General features: G+C 38.6%; 1 protein-coding gene and 1 long non-coding RNA gene across 4 annotated transcripts; both read right to left on the minus strand.

Annotated features, from left to right (window-relative positions):
• Nucleotides 1-904: 904 nt before the first annotated feature.
• Nucleotides 905-3,184, minus strand: LOC149090741 (uncharacterized). The gene is made up of 2 exons (XR_016197436.1): nt 2,954-3,184; nt 905-2,900 (listed from the first exon to the last, which is right to left on the minus strand). It is a non-coding gene; the product is annotated as an uncharacterized LOC149090741 (long non-coding RNA).
• A 1,623-nt stretch (nt 3,185-4,807) lies between these two features.
• On the minus strand, nt 4,808-15,773 carry pot (zona pellucida domain protein papillote). Of its 3 annotated transcripts, none has more exons than XM_018108778.3 (7): nt 15,640-15,773; nt 10,265-10,458; nt 9,148-9,231; nt 8,944-9,081; nt 8,736-8,875; nt 6,447-8,655; nt 4,808-6,384 (listed from the first exon to the last, which is right to left on the minus strand). In XM_018108778.3, exons 2-7 carry the CDS (start codon nt 10,433-10,435, stop codon nt 6,247-6,249), a joined length of 2,880 nt encoding a protein of 959 aa, XP_017964267.1. In that variant the 5' UTR covers nt 10,436-10,458; nt 15,640-15,773; the 3' UTR covers nt 4,808-6,246. The 3 variants fall into 3 exon arrangements, with proteins under 3 accessions (XP_017964267.1, XP_017964266.1, XP_089119516.1); XM_018108777.3 differs by having other exon boundaries at nt 15,377-15,715; XM_089263390.1 differs by having other exon boundaries at nt 15,303-15,715.
• Nucleotides 15,774-17,844: the final 2,071 nt, after the last annotated feature.

The following is a 17,844-nucleotide window of genomic DNA, read 5'->3' on the forward strand; positions in this document are numbered from 1 at the left end:
CGGCCTGCAGCGTGGGATCTGCAGCGTAAGCATTGTTACGCCGCAGCTTAAACGCTAAAATGTATATGCCTTCTGCATATACATACAAACATATATACACATTCAATACATTCCAATACACATATATACACACACATACCACATGCTACATACTCACATTCTGCCGCTGCTTTTAGCGACAGAATTCTTTATGTAAACATTATGTACTTAGGCTAAGACGAAACTTCTTATAATTCAATAAAGCATTCATAAAACCACAGTGAAACCGAACAGTCGATTTTAATTATTACACCTGAGTAAATCGAAAAAATAAAAACTTATCCAGTTGCCATTCCGAATTATTGGGACTCGACTGTTGAAACATACATAAATACTACCAGACTACTACTAACCTTATGTATAAGAACTCTATGTATTTAGTCTAAGCAAAATGTTGAAAGTAACCATCAAAATAATTCAATGAGAAATGCCCACTTTAGAAGCCTAAAGAGTCAGTTGAATTAATCTCTATGAAGATGTATGCTAGACGTTTAGTTTTAATTTTATTTTTCGCTGGAGTTCATTTGTTATTTTTATTATTTTAATTAGTTATTTAGTTTACTCATGTATATATATTTTTATGTGCATACATATACTACAATTTATAAAATGTGAGTTTAATTTAATGTGATTAATTTTAAGAAATGAATATAAATTTATTTAATAATATATGATAGTGTTTATTTCTGCTATTATTTTTTTAATTTAATTTATTTTCTTTTATTTTTTTTTTCATTATTATGTATATGTATTTATAATTTAATATACGTGGATTGATTTAATTTTGTTTTCATGTTTGTATACGTTCTAGAACATAGATTGTTTTATTTTTACTCTTTATTTAATTTAATTTTTGTATATATGGTGTTTTTTTTTTTTTTTTTTTTTTTTTTTTTTTTTTTTTTTTTGTAACTAAGAGTTTTTTTTTTTAGCTTTAAGTTTTTTTTTATCATGCTTCCTTATTTAAAACCATTTATATAAATATAAATAAGTTGAAAAGTTTGTCATAAAATTTAAAACGTTGTGGGTTTTTTTAATCAACGAGAGAGACACCAAATGGGAATCAAGGACTTACAGTTTTACCGTTGTTTTAGCGTGGAAAGGCCTTTCCTCGTGATCGTTGCAATGCTCCTAGTTCCTGGAAGGGGTACAATTAATATTGTTTTTCAATATAACATTTATAAAAAACTATATAAATTAATAATTACATAGCTTTGATTTTCTGATTTGTGTAGGTATATATATATATATATATACATTTTTGTTCTTTTGAATTTGTATTATTATTTTATTATTATTATGTACACCTTTAGGTTCTTCTTTGCATATATTTTAAGACGATTTTTTTAAATTATTACTCATCTATTTTTTCTTTCAATATTTATAGTTTTTACTCGCTGTGAAATTTCCTACATATATAGATTAATATTTGCATAACTTTGTTATATATATTTTTCTTTTTCATTTGAATTTGTAATATTAGTTTATTATTATTAGGTACACATTTGTGTTTTTTTTTTTTTTTTTTTTTTTTTTTTTGGTAAAATTTGTTTTGTTAAAATTATTATTGTTACTTTGCATTCTTCATTTTATTCCTTTAATATTTTTAGTTTTTACTCGCTTTGAAATTTCCCGGATATATAGATTCATATTTCCATAACTTATTGTATATATGTTTTTTCTTTTTCTTTTGAATTCGTACTAGTATTTTATTATTATTATGAACACAATTATGTTTTTTTTTTTTAATTTTTTATAAGCGGTCGTTAAAATCTCAGCATATATGTTGATACGATCTTTGGTTTTTATTACTAGTACCTTAACTTTGCATTTAACACTTTTCAATTTTCTTCATTTAATATTTTGGTTTTCAGCTTTATATTATGTTAGTTTTTTCTCGGTTTGAAATTTCCTGGATATATAAATTTTGTTTATGGCAATATATAAATTTTTATTTATTTATTTTTTAGTTTGTAATATTATTTTGGTATTATTATCTACACATTTTTGGTTATTTTTTTATAAAAGCGCTCGTTAAATTGTCAGCATATATATTAACACGATTTTTTTAAAATTATTATTGTTGCTTTGCATTAAATTCTTAAATTTTTTTCATTCAATATTTTTATTTTTATATTTAATTAAATTTGTAATATGTTTTTATTACTCTTATGTACACATTATTGGTTCTTTATTTTTTTAAGCGCTCGTCAAATTGTCAGCATATATGTTGACACGTTTTTTTTTTTTTCAATTTTAACTGTAGCTTTATATTTAACACTCTTCAATTTTTTCATTTAATATTTCTATTTTTTACTTCATATTATGTTAGTTTTTTCTCGCTTTGAAATTTCCATGATAGATCCATAATTACATAACTTTGCTATATATATATTTTTCCTCTTTCTTTTAAATTTGTAATATTATTTTATTATTATGCGCTCGTTAAATTGTCAGCATATATGTTAGCACGATTTTTTCTTAATTTTTACTGTAGCTTTGCATTTAACACTTTTCAATTTTCTTCATTTTTTGTAACTTTATATTATGTTAGATTTTTTCCCGTCTTTGAAATTTCCTGGATATATAGATTTATATATACCATAGTTTTGATTTGATGCATTTCTCAATTTGTTGTACTTTTTCACGCATTCTGACACTCTTCACTTTTTGCATTTAATATATTCTTGTTTTTAACTTTATATTATGTTAGTTTTGTTTCACGCTTCAAAACATGAGTCCATCGTTGATTAGTTTGTCTCAAAATAGAATTGCGTAATTCCGTCCAATTTTGGGTCGAACGCCCAGAGGCGTATCCCTGGTTCGAACTACAAGAGCCTGATCTTTGCAAGCTCTTGTTGCTGGAAGATGTTAATTCGAGTATTAAATGTTACTAGAAAACCCATTTCCGTACCTTTCTGATAGCAATTACTTCCCGATATATGTAGAGCTCGTTGGCATCGCCAACAACGTTGGCCAGAAATAAAAGAGAAAACTGTTGGATATTTTAGCTTTTTGTATGAATAGCATCAGTCCGCTCCGTTTGAATGCCGTCTGAGAATTGATTTTTATTCAACTTTATAAACGCGCTCAGCCCATGTACATAGGACTTGAAACTCTGTCGCTGCGAGCGGCGGCAGAGCGAGATTATGTGCCATGTGTATATATATATGTGTGTGTGTGTGTGTGTATGTGTATGCATATGGCATATACTTCAGATATATTTATGTATGCATATATATATGTACATACATACATATGTATGTATAAGCCATGCACTGACTCTGCTAAGCACTAAAGTGCAGACGCTGCAGTTCTTGCGGCTCAGTTGCTGGGCGATCCACACACACACACACAAATACACGCATACATGCATAAGTGGCCGATAGAATTTCATGAGCATTCATGGATGCTTATATGATGGTAAAAATGATCACTCTGCTATTTTTGTTGGTCAAATCATCTGACTCAGAATCCAGAATTATATCCAATATATTACTTCATGGAACACAAAAGTTATTTATTCACAAGAGCCCAACTCAACTTAACTTATATACATATATGTATATATACATACTTATGTAGATATATATTATTGCATATATGTGTGTACTTTGCAAAGATATTTGTGTGCTGGTTTCTTATGTATTTTTATCGCATTCATTTTTGCATACCAAAATATTGAAATGTCAGCTCTTCGAAGGGTTCAAGCTGGGAAGGAGCCGAATTACTTACTTAGCACTTTTGCTTTATTTTAACTTTGCTTCTATACTTTAGTATGCTTTCCTCTTTGCGTACATCGCTCTATGGGCTTTCTGCCCTTTGTTGTTTTATGCTTCTTATTTATTATTATTTAGCTCTTTTGCATTCCATTCAATTCAGTCTGTTTTGTTCTCAAAAAAAGTCAATATACATAAAGTTCGAAACACTTTTCATCAATTATGGCGACAGCTAACGTGAGTTAGCCAGCGCGCTTGAATGGGCAAAATTAATAATTAATAATTAATAAGCTTACAAAGGGTTACTGGAGTACCTCAATGGGCTTTAATAAACATACAAAAAAACAACTTTTCATCATCCGCGCAAAAGTATGCCACGGAATTCAAAAGAGTTCAGAAGCATATCCGAGGATCAGTGCTGTCAGTTTAGCCTATTTCTGGCTGTTAAAAATGGTCTAGCCTATGAAATTGCTAAAAAGCCTTCAGCCAATGAAATTTGGAATTGTTGACAAGAAATAAAAAATGAATATAAAAGATCATCCCTTTTCATATATTTGAACCCATTTTGTCTTCTAGTCTGCTATTGCGACAATTTTCTATTTTAGCAACTAAACTAGGTTTATCCACAGCATACCTTATTTTTTAGCTTAGCAGCTGGCAGCACCGCTGATGATTTGGGTATATTATATATCCAATTTTTAATGGAGATTTCAATTAGACAAAATTTTATTATCAGCTCTAGTTTAAGAAATAAACGATATTTGCAAGAAATATGCCATATTAAAGGTTAATCCTTCTTTTATACGTCTTAATAATAGAAGCTCGATAATTATTGATATATGCCTAGATCGGTTCAGCTCGTCATCTCAATGGCATTTTGAATGATATGTACTCACTTCATCAGGTTTGCACGCACTCTTCAGCATTCTTTCCTCCTTTATTTCAATGAGCATAAAAAGAATTGAGCGTGTTACCTAAAACTTGATGACTTTAATAAAAACAAATAGGCAATTTGTTAGTAGTTTTTTTTTTTATTAATTTTTTATATATTTTTTATTTGTTTTTGTTTTTTATTGTCTTACTTTGATTACAGACATTTCTGTTAGGATAAATAGTAATCTATGTACGTTGAACAAGCAGCATTTCCTTGATTAAGTGGATAGTGATTAAAATTTTGCGATAAGACAATGAAGATACTACTTATATAATTAATTCATCTCTGTTCGCATTGTTCGACGCTTGCATTAGAAAAGTCACTGCCTATATATCTATCTATATATATATATATACATATACATATATGGATATTCACATAGACGACCTTAATCTATACAGTTATGCTATAGATCTATCTGCAATCTGGTCTTAATTATGAACGGCTCAATGATACTTTGTCATTAATTGTTTTCTCTACAATCCATTCTCCACATGTAGAACTGTTATATCTTCGGTTATTCCGAAGAATAAATTATGATTTATTGTTAATTGTCGCAAATGAAAAATACCCTGAAGTCATTTGTAATGGAAAATCAGGGCAAATTGCATTTGATTTTTGAATATATCTGGACTATATTCGTGGACGGATTGGCTTATAAAATGTATTTAAAAAAAAGCTATTTTATAGTATTTGTAATAATATATATGTATATACATACGTACTGCATCGGACAATGCATGCATATATAATATATATATACGTATTATTATCTGAAGTCCCCGAAAATAGTTTTGTTTGCAAGCTCATGTTGAAATAGAGTAGTCTTTAATGTTAATATTCCTTCACCCGAACAAATTCTATTTAGTATTTGTATCTCTAGCTATGTTTAGTAATACTATCGAAAAGTCTGTAAGCTATCCACAACACAACTGAAGTAATGTCATCTATGTATGCATATGTCTTCATTTCGGTATCTCTTTGAGTTTGCTTAGCGGCAGTAGAATGGAAATAGATCCAATTTCAGTTTGGTCCAATTTCAGATATACATGTACATATATAAATATATAGTTACTTAAAGGCAGCATGGGGTCTAAAGCAGCTGACGATATATAGACAATATTTTGCCTATTATATATGCATATATATATAAAAAAAAAAAAATTATAATTTGTGCTTGAATTTTACAAGAGTTCAAATTTATCAGGCAATGGTAATTGGCACTTTTGTTAGTAATATATTATATATAGGTATATAGACTACATATATAGATAATTGTAGATGTGGATTCGCGCTGCTGCATTGTGATCACTAAGTTAGTTATTAATCGGAAAAGCTGATCGACTCGACTAATCCCAGATTCAAACTGATTATAAGCAAATCTAGCTACTACTCTGATAACCTTTCCCGTTACATATTTTGCCGCTTGTGAGTTGATTTCTTAAAAAAAAAGAAAGTATTATTTATATAAAAATAATGAAAATTGACTTGTTTATCGAGACACATAGATAGATAGAGAGAGAGGGGGGAGAGAGAGGCAGAGAAACTATGCGTCTACCACTTGCGCGTCGGCGCTGGCAGTTGTTTTTCTGATTGGAAGACGCTGCGATGCGTCTCCACGTACTCGCTTTGTGTCTGGGAGACAATGCGCTCCTCGGGCTGGCCCGCTACGTGCTGAGCTAGCGCCAGTGGCTGAAAGTGATGAACGAGAAGATTTGAATAATGCAAAATAGGGGGGGAGAGTCGAAGCTCACCTGACGTGCTCGGTAGGCGCGAGGCGTGCCCTCGGGCGACGAAACCTCGACGTCATCGGGTGCTGTCCAGTGCTCAGTGAACTCGCTGGCCGAGCGAGCCAGCGATGGATGGCTGATTGAGCGGTGGAAGGAGCGTCTGTCCTCATCATCGTAGTACTGCATACGATAGTAAGAGCTGGCATCGCTCACGTTGTCCAGGTTGTCCGGCTGGGGCCGGCCGAAGTCGACCGTCACCTCGGACATGGACCGGAAGTCGTTGTGATCTGTCTGGTACGAGGTGCGAGAGCTACGGCGCGATCGCTGCGTATTGAAGGGGCCAGGCCCAGCCATCGGACCGCCGTGCAATGGCAGTGTCGGATCGTTGCGTATGGTGCGCACGCTGGAGCCGCCGTCGCTGTCGTACTCGTACAGCGTTGGCAGCGAGCTGCGCCTGGAGCGGGTGTCCCACGGCTGTGGCGGCGCCTTCTTGCCGCGCTTGGGTGCGCGCATTTCGACGTCCGCCTCGTCGTCGCTGGGTGGCGCCAGGATGCGTATGATGACGTCCCAGGTCTGCGGCTCGAACATGCGCTCGTACCGCGTGTCCTGGCGAATGCGCTCGAAGTCCTCGCGCACTACCGCCTCGGTCAGCATGGTGCGCAGTGACGACTGCGTGGTAATGATCTCCTTCCACTTGGCCCTGTCGTCGTAGCTGATGTTGTGCACGGAGCTGCTGTCGTCGCCGATCTCGGATAGTTCGGGCTCCTCCAGAATGCGTATGAGCACGTCCCAGTTGGGCACATCCTTGTCCTGCGGCGGCACCTCAATCGGTTTCATGTTGCCAACGAGCTCGGGGCTGGTCAACTTCTGTTTGTTATCGTGGATCTGGGCCGGCGGCTCTGCCGGTGGCAGGCTGAGCTCGGTGCGCGACATCTTCGGCGTGAGGGTTAGCCCGGAGGCGCTCGAGATATCCGAGAAGTTCTCCCATTGCTGCTGCTCGCGCTCGCTCGGATATTTGCGCACCTTCACGTCGAACGTGGGGTCAACCACCGGGGGCGGTGGTGGCGGCAGTGGGGCCTTCGGCTTGCTCTTGTACTCGGTGACGCGTCGCTTGTGGCTTTCAATATCCTCGATGGTCTTCTTCTCGGTAACCGTACGCAAATAGATGTCGTCGACAGTGTGGGATGTCACGGCCGGCAGCGGCGGCGGCGGCTGCACCACTGGCTCCGCTGGCACATACTCGTCCTCGTAGTAGTGCATCGTGTCCACCGCCCGACTGGTGTCGTGGACGACCGATCGCTCGGGCGCCTCCGAGGAGAGATCTGTAATCTCGCTCGGCTCCGGTCCGTCGGTGTAGTCAGACCAGGTCTCTGGACGACCGTCGACAACCTCATGGTGGGTGCGCGTATACACGGAGAACTTGGGCTCGGCTACCATCGGGATCGGCTGTGGCTGTGGCATTTGCGGTGCCGGATGTAGCTCGGGCACGTACGTGAACTGGGACTGCATCGTCTCTACCTGGTGTGGCAATGAGTCCATGGTCATGACACTCTCCCGGTCCTCGTAGCCCTCCATGATGGTCGACAAGTTGTTGCGGTCTCCCCGAAGAGTCGCCATGCTCTCCGTGTCGGATGTGACGGGTGATGGAATGGGCGGTGGCGATTTCTTCACCCTCACCTGAACGTCAAACTTGGGCGAGCCAGCCAACGGCTCCTGCACCATTGCAGTTTGTCGCATTACCGTGGATATCACTGCGTTGGCCGCTGGCACTTCCTGAGCCGGAGCATAGTGGTCACTGTAGATACTGGACGTTTCCTGAACAAATGCCCGATTCTCGAAGCTGCCCGCGGAGCTGAACGGCAGCGATCGTGTATCAATCTCCTCGATCTCCGAATGCGACTCACTGGGATAGTCCGAAGGTATCAAGGCGCCTTCGCTGCCCGACGAGCTATAGACCGCCTGGAGAGCCGCATGAGCTCGCGGTATCTTCACGCCCTCGAATGCACTGATATTGCCAGCGCTACTGCCGCTCAGCTTGGTGATCTCCGAGCCGCTGCCCATGCTCATCGGCAGACGTCGCACAACCGGTATGGGGCGGCTACGCAGGCAGTAGTAGGAGACGGCCAGACCCAACAGCAGCAGGGTCAGGAACATGATGGCGCATATGATCATCAAGATCTGAATGCCCTTCAGTGGTGGCTGGAGTACAGAGCCCGTGGCAATGGGATTTAAGCTGCAAAGAGCATCAAGAAGATATTCACGAATAGGAAGCGAATTGGAAGCGGGTAGACAACTATCCACTTAAGCACTCACATGGGCGCTGGCAGTGCGGGTGGCAGAGAAGGCACCGGCGGCGGATAGCGACAAACGATTGTGATGATCTCATCGCCATCCATCTCCAAATTGGCATGGAAGCGGACAATTATGTTGTTGGTGAACACGCGTGTGGGATTCTGTTGAAGCCAGACGAAAAGACCTGACATTGATCTGCGCTCTAAAGTTCAGCTAGTTCTAGCCATACCTGTATTGTTCCACAGCCCTTGAGCGGTAGCTCCAGGCGGTAGCTGAGGGCGCCTTTACCACTAACGCGACAAGCGCTGCTCCGATCGTAGTCAGCCTGAATGATGCCGTGGAAGGGATCATTGAATTTGAGATCAACCTGTTGCAAATAAAGACTTGATTGTTTTATTCCGACTCAGCGTTACGCATATCCGAATGCACTTACTTGCATTGAGCCGGCTGCGCAGTTCAACGCGGCTTTGGTGCGATTCAAAAATATCAAGGGGCTAATGTCATCCAGCTTGGTTACCTACAAAAAAATGGGGGAAAATTAAAATAGATGAGTCGGATCAGAAATCGAATTCCAACTGAGGTCTGTACTCAAATAGAGAAAGTTAAATTGTAGAAGCTATCAGTTACCCTATCCCCTATAAACAATTCCTAGGGCGAGCTGTAGCAGCTTGGTAGGATTTGTACTCCCTAGTACTACTTGAATGAGTGTAAAATTGGTTTAATAAGACAACAACTTGCCTTCCTATTAGCCGCATTTGTATACGGTCGCAGTCTGGGCGTGGGAAGCTCCTCAGCCAAAGACAATTCATTGCGCTTCCATGGATTATCATATTATATAAGCTACTAGTGTGGGCTCGCGTCGCATGACAGTCGCTTCCGTTGCTGTATGGAATTGTATTTGTCCTCGATACGAGCGCAATACAGGTTCAAAGACATTCGAGTGCCTCAGCCTCAACCTAAGCAATGAGGTTATTGTTGCAACACTTCAGACTTCTTTCCCATTGTGTCGACTCGTATTGGCCCTATTTCAAAGCACATCAGTGCAACTTTGCTGATCGACACAAAGTCACAAATATTTTATTGAGCTGTACTCTATTTATTAGTGTCGAATCATCTGATATGTAGATATTTTAATGTATTTCTCATGTTCAGAATGGATTGAATATTAGCGAGATAGACTACTCTAATTACAAATATATGAGATGGGGAAATCCCGAAGCATGCTGCTGCTTTTGACTTAGTAGACTAATATTCGTTATTCTTGATACTTTAATAACACGGCTTACACGAGTATATGTTTTATATTTGAGGCCTGTAACATCGTACGGACAACAGATGGGTATTGCATAAAACCAATATACTCATTTCGCTTTCGTGAATGAGTATAGTTACTATTTATACTTTTTAGTCTAGCTGAATCTTGTATATAATTGTGAGTACTAATACATATGTTTGTCTGACTATATATTTGGATCATCAGGAATTCAGTTTTGGTACAGCCCTCGCACCTTTGCCTGTCTGTAGTCAAGGGACAATAATGCGGCACTTACCTTGCCATCCAGGGTCGCCTCCTCGGGCAGTCCGTTTGTGGAGTAGTTGCCGCTATCGCCATGCTGCACGTAATTGGATTGGGCCAGCGCTGTGCCACCGAACAGCAGGCAGAGGAGGGCGGCGTAGGTGAGCAGCCGGCTGGACCGCGGCGGCCGTGGGTCGGACTTCATTTTGCTAGAACGTGGTATAGTATCTGCGCGACGGAGGGGAGAGAGAGGAGAAGGCAAAGAGAACGCTTGAAATTAGCACAATGAGCAGCCCGCAATGGAAACGTGTGCACACAATAAAGCCCACATAATACTAGACTAGACTGCGGCCCAGGCCCACAACCAGGCCCAGCTCTGGCCCCCAGGTGGCGATCGTGCTGAATTTGGAGTTGAGTAAGCCTGGTTGCAGCTGCAGCTGCACACGGACACCAAATCGTTAGCTATCTCCGGCCGCGGATCGTTGCAGCTGCACTCGGCGGGCATTACGATCAATTATCGTCAAGTTTGCCAAATTGGGGTTACACGAGCTCGGTTCAGCTGGGGCCTGCATCTGGTTAATAGTGGCTGTGATTGTGGCCCATGGCGAATCGTTGTTGGCTAATAAATGGATATGGATCAGTTGAGGGTTGCATTGTCTCTTCGCTTCGACTGGCATTTCTATTGCGGATACTCGAACCGTTAGCTGCCGAATTGCCAATGACCCTCTGTCAACGACGTTCGGCCCAAATCAGACGAAAAGTGTACCACAAAAAAAAAAAAACCCGAAACTCAAAATAAAAATCAAAACAAAACAAACTAACAAAAAATAAAGATCTCTGAGCATGGTTTCTCTTAGGCAGTCTTGAACAATAAAAAAAGACATAAGAAGCAGAACGCATTTCTCGTCGGTTTCTTTCAACAGAACTTTGTTGCTCTCCAGCGCTTTCTTCACAAACAAAATGAAGATTGTACTAGAAATGGCAAAAAAGACACACACACACACACACACACACTGTGCCTTTTGCACAGATTGATGATAAAGCCGAGACTCGTGTCAAATCCTCTAGAAAGTGGCTCGAAAGAGTCATTGATCGTATTCGCTTTTAATGGCCAAGTCGGTTCAAGTGAGCTATGTATGGTTGTATTGCATAAGCCAGACGCATATATTAATGTGTCTGTGTGTGTATGTGTAGCTCTTACATCAATATATGTATATCTTATCCACAAAAGACATACGTATAAAACTCCTACGACAATTTTGCCATATTTGTCAGACAATCGCCTTGAGTCGGCGCAGCTGCAGCTCGCAACTCGAGAAAACAGACAACGTCGGGCAAACTGTTGGCATTTTGTGGCTCAAATTCTACTTGGCTTAGCATTTGTTGGCCAAACAAGTTTCAGTCACACACACACACACACACACACTCGCAGCTATAGCTGCAAATGCTTGTAGGAGAACCTTTGCAGCCAGATATTATTTTAAGCTCTGCAAATTCCTTGACGCTAAAAGCTAATCAATTCAAGTGCACTGCTATATGCATGTATCTATGTATGTATATGTATACAGCATTTAGATAAGGCCTCTCACTCACTCTCTATACATACATACATATAGAGTCGTATCAAAACAGGCTTTCACAGTTAGTTTTGGAGTTAGTCATGTTGCTAATTTAATATATATTTTGAAGGTTAAAAGAACTTGAATTGAAATTCGATATATATACATACATACATATGTATATCTATTGATATACCACACTGTCAGCCAATCAAAGATTTTCAGAAATCGAATAAAAACTCGAAATGTGCGAAAAAAACATAGCTAACAGTAATATTATTAGAAAACAATAGATACGATTTATATACCCACACACACACACACACGCATCTGTAAAGAATTTCTGTGTGTGTTTAAGCCTTATTCAGTTATTGTACCTGCACATTGTTGTAACACAAAAAAAAAACAAACTCGACTCGTACCTATCGAGCCACATTCAACTACCTACAAACATGCATGCACACACATACCTACACACATATTGTACATATATATGTGTACATATGTACATACATGCACGGTATGTCGTCGCACTTATTGAAAGACTTGGCGCAACAATAAGCTCAGATGACGGCAATTTCGAGTAAAACTGGTATTTTGAGTTGCCGTAGATCGCGTCCCTCTGTCCGCGCTCGTACCTAAGCCCAGCTTATGCGGCTCCGGCACTGGGCACTGGCATGGCTTAATGATTACGTGACGCGGGAGACAAAGTAGCTGCCAGCAGAGCTGATGAAAATATGTCGGGAGTAACTAGTGAATGCGAATATGGTTGACTCAAGTACGTCTGCTGCTGCTGCTGCTGCTGCTGCAATGCCAAATCAATTCATATATGTATGTGTGTATACAATCTATCCCTTTGGGCTCTCTACACACAGTACCAAGACCATTATTGCTTAAGCTGCATATAAGCCAGCGGCGGAGATGGAGGAGAGAAACAACTTCGAGTTAGCTCAGCTTGGCCAAACTGCTAACCCACGCAACACGACGCCCTGAACTTGATGTACATACATACATACATATGTATGTACTACATTTGTGTACACACATGCACATACATATGCATACACATTGCAAACAAACACATACATATATATATATATATATGTGAATATCTGCGCTTGTTTGACTGAGTCAAAGGTATTCTGTTCAAACGAACTACAAAATTAATACTTTAAATAAATAAATTAAACTGTTTCAAACTGATTTTAAAACAAGTAAGAAAGCTCTAGTCGAGACTGCTCGACTACGAGATCCCCTGAACCCTACAAGCAACTGATATTTCAATAATAATTAGCAAACACACACACACACACACACACACACACACACACGCATACAAACAAACACACGCACACACACGCATACAAACAAACACACGCATATACACACACTCATATATACAGGCGATTACGCTTGGGTTGCGCTGCAATGTTGGCGATATTAGGAGAACTTATTTGTTGAATAATTTAATTTCTAGACGTACGATCGTAATGAAACTTTCAGAACGTAATCATAATGTTAAAATGTATGTGTATACCGAAGCACAAGTCTCTAGTATTTGATATACGACTTTTACAAAGATTAGGGTGAGGGGGTGGATTTGGGGGTGGGGGGTAAATTTTAACAAAAACCGAAATTGTATGACATGCGTCTTAATATACATTTTAAATTTGGACACTGTAGCTTGAAAGATGTAGGAGATATAATTTTTAAACTGATCTTCGATAAGGTTTTTTATCGATAAAAAAGTATCGGAATGAGTTATCGTTTTTTAGTGATAAACTCGATATCCGCGTGATATATACGGACATTTTAAAAAAAAGTTGAAGTCTCTAGCTCTTGTATCTTCTGAAATCGACGCGTTCAAACATACGGACAGACGGACGGACGGACGGACGGACGGACGGACGGACGGACGGACGGACGGACGGACAGACAGACGGACAGGGCTAAATCGACTCAGCTCGTCGCCCTGATCAAGAATATATATACTTTGTGGGGTCTGCCACGCCTCCTTCTGCCTGTTACATACATTTTAACAAAACCATTATACCCTGATTTCCCATTTTCAATGGGTTCAGGGTATAAATATATATAGTAAAATATAGTGATTTAAGAAATACAATATAATTTAGATTAAAATAACTTATTTTCAGTGCTTTTTAAAAATATAGTACAAAAATATTTGTACTCTAATAAAAATAAAAAAATAAAAGAAAAGAAAATACTGAAAATAAATTATCCAAATACTATTTATATTGTATTAATAAAACATTGATTTAAAAAAAAAAAAAAATATTTAAAATAAATCTACTTTTTTATATTAATATCAATAAGTATAATAAAAGTTACTCAAATATTATTTTTGTAAAATGAATGAAAAATAAATAAAATAAAATAGGTAAATTAACTTGTAAATTCCAGTAAATAAAATATTTACACATTGACTTGAATAATTAAAAAAAAAATTAATAATAAATTTTAAATATTTTTTAAGACAAGTTTTTAATATGTACAAAAAATGTTTAATCATTTACTGAATTATTAGCAATCATTGATTTCTTTTTAGATTTAAGTAAATGAAATATATAAAAATACATACTCAATTAATTTTTTAATTATGTTTAAAAAAATAACATAAATATTTTTTTTTAATTGTATAAAATTAGCTTCAATTTATAAATTTAAAATAATATTTTTTTTTTTAAATATTATATAACATGAAAACAGCTTGCAACAAACTTCCGTAAAAAAATATTAGAAAATTGTATGTGAAACTTGGAAAGAAAATTGCCAAAGATCAAGCCAAGTTGGAGTGGGGAAAGAAGCGAGGAAATTCGTTGGGAACTAAGACAATTAACTGAACATCATCGGGCCCTGAGCATAGCAGCGAGCGTACGAATCGAGTGTGTATACCTTGAGAGCAGCTCACCTGCCTAATACAAATACTCTCTCAAACGCACACTGAGACACACGCATTGCTGTATCTGTGGAACTCATGGAGCTCGTAGGGAGTTTGAGAAAGATTCTATACGCCGCTCAAGCGATCCACTTGGATGACATAGTGCTAGCTGCATACACGCTATACTATATACATATATACATATGTATGTATGTATGTAGATATGCGAGTGATGTTTAACACAAAGTATGCACTCATTATATAATGCAATGCAAGAGAGCAACAAAAAAAAGCAGTTTTCAGGTCTGATGTTTCCCATCTCATTGACACACTTTGCGAATATTTCATAAACATAAATATAAATCATAAATAATAAATAATAAATAATTATTAGTTATCCAGTTGGAAATGCTTGCATGTAAGTTACTATGTGAGTTTTTGAAGCACAGAAAAAAAACAAAAACAAAAACAAAAATACAACAAACACACACTCACACACATACACGTCAAAAAAAAAGGAAGGTGTTTGCAAAACGCGACTAAAAGCCCAATCACATGCAATGGATGTGAGCCGAGTTGAATGCCCAAATGGATAAATATGCAATGCTCACTTTAGCCGATATGCACTGTACTCTACTGAACGTTAGCTAAATCGTAGATCGTCTATGCATACACATATACATACATATGCATGAGCATCAAGCCGTAAACAACAGAATTTCGCAACGGTATTGCGGGACGAGCTTCTCTTGTCTCAAATTTTGTAAAGATTTTTGTTATTTGCGTCGCGATTCGATGTTTATTTATTTATGTTTTCAATGTTTCGCTCTTGTTGTTCGTTCGTTATTATAATTTAAATTTTTTTCTAGTTTTTTTTTTTTTTTTGTGAATTCTTTGCAAGCGGCCAATAATATTTTGTCCGGGCCCGAACGCGCTCTAGTAGATTACCTGCTTGCGACTGTTGCGTTCGTTTGCCATTTGACGGCTACGAGCGAGCGTTTGGCGCTGCTCCACACACAGCGTCGGCCATTTCCGCTCCCGCTCCCGTTCCCGCTCCCGCTTCAGCTCAGCTCAGCTCAGCTTGGCTGCCACTTTTAACCATGTTGGCTTACCAACATTTGAGCTTTGCCCACGTATGTATCTGTATCTCTCTGTGCGTGCGTGTGTGTGTGTGTGTGTGTGTATCTAGTTGCTTCTCTGCTTGCCTGGGTGTGTGTGTGTTTGTGTGTGTGAATTAATCATTGCGAGTTGCGACTCTCAGTCGCTCTCTGCTCAGCGACGCGGTTTTTGACTTGTTCGCCAGCTCAACTCCCGTCTGTCCACCCCTGTGCCCCCTCGCCTACGGCTAGCACGCCTCTGGCCCCTGTTGCGCCCTTGGCCCAGCGGAGCGCAACGAATTTTTATAGCCAGAACCAGCTAAAAGTTAAAGCGGCCTTCGTCCCCCCAGCACTCCCCCGCCTCTCAGCCGCCTCTATCTAAACAGTTGCGATCAGCTAGCCGCGAGTCTCCGGCCAGCGAGTCTGAGCTCAGCTCAGCTCAGCTCGGCTCGGCTCGGCTCGGTAGGGTTGGGTATCTCGGCACCAGCATCGGATTCAGTATCTGTACAAGTTTCTCTCGGCATGTTGCCAAACCTGTTATGTTCGCTATAATAATTGCGTTGGCACCGTCTCATGCACCGTCTCTGGCTCTGTTTATGTATTTCTCAGCCGTGTGCTGAGAGCTTGACTACAAAAGAGCTGGCAATCGACTGTTGTTTGGCGGTGAGCGCCACGTTGATAAGTTTTCCTTCTCATTGAGCACAGACAATGCGCACAGACATAGACACAATTAACGACGATGCTCTACTCAGCTCAGCTCCGCTCAGCCCAGCTCGGCTCTCAAAAAGGTTTTGTTCGCGATGACTAAAATTTGATTTTAATGACAACATTTCTCCAGCTCACAGCTCACAGCTCACCAGCTCGATTCTGTTTTGAGTCATAGGCATATTTCTTAGAAAACCCACATACCCAGTTTCGCACATTGCATTCCTCGAACATGAAACGAAAACATCTCTGATCCTATAATGTAAATTCTTGGCGTATTATTTTCTACATGCTCACACGCCTATTCAGAGCTACATTTTTCATAGCATTAAAGTCTTAATTCTGAAGAGTTTAATCCGATTGTGTGGCAGGAAAGTTGCTGACAAGCTGCTTTAATACTCATGCACGAAATGGGTATTTTGGCTTTTGTATGTACATATGTATGTTCTGATTATCCTAAATACTAATGCTCTCTCTCTCTCTATCTCTCGATCAGTATTACGATAACATTCTATATATTACACCAATTTGAATCTAAAAGCCTCTTTTCGATTTAAGAGTTTTCCCAAATAATTATTCTTCCGCTGTGTGAAAGCAGAAGACCCCATAGACTCAAGTACGCATAATTTCAAAAATTAGGACTCGAAAGAGTATTGTACAATTCAATGCATTCGAATGCTGTGTTCTGTCATATTGTATTTCTTACTTGTACTACTTACATATATATATTTAGTAAATATATCAGATGAGATGCAAAGATTTTAGACAGAGAAGTGGAACTATTTTTGGTTTACAAATTGCGTGACAATTTAACATTGAAAATTGTCACCTAATTGAATAATGTTTCTATCTATAGCGATTTTGTTGTAAGACTAATTTGCTATGGCAAAACACAATGCATTACGTAACTTTCATACGTATAGAATTAGCATATTTTCTCTCTATATGAGTGCACAATGTTTTAAAGATCTCATTGATGATTAATATTTAGATTCAATAAGAGCTATAGTGAGACTCCTCAACTTGATTCTTTTCTTGTAGCTCCACTCTTTCAATGTGAGATCTATAGTTCAAGTTGCTATAATTAACATCCAGCAGAGCCTATTATATTTTAGTAAACTGAAAATTCGATTGATAGTCATAGTTTGTAGATCGTGTAGAGTAACACTTCGGAACGGAATCCCAGCTACTGTACGACTAAAATTATCCATTTAACCAATCTATATAAATTGAACAAAGTTTCAAAATTCGGAAGGTAGTCTAGCTATATTATGGGAGCAGCTCTCTATATTCGTTGGATTTCGTTTCTGACTACCATCAAAAGAGGTAAGCCTAGCGCACTTCTTAACGG

The sequence above is a fragment of the Drosophila navojoa genome, chromosome X, assembly GCF_054131105.1.
Source record: "Drosophila navojoa isolate 15081-1374.11 chromosome X, UAZ_NAV_1.0, whole genome shotgun sequence".
Taxonomy (NCBI): Eukaryota; Metazoa; Arthropoda; class Insecta; order Diptera; family Drosophilidae; genus Drosophila; species Drosophila navojoa.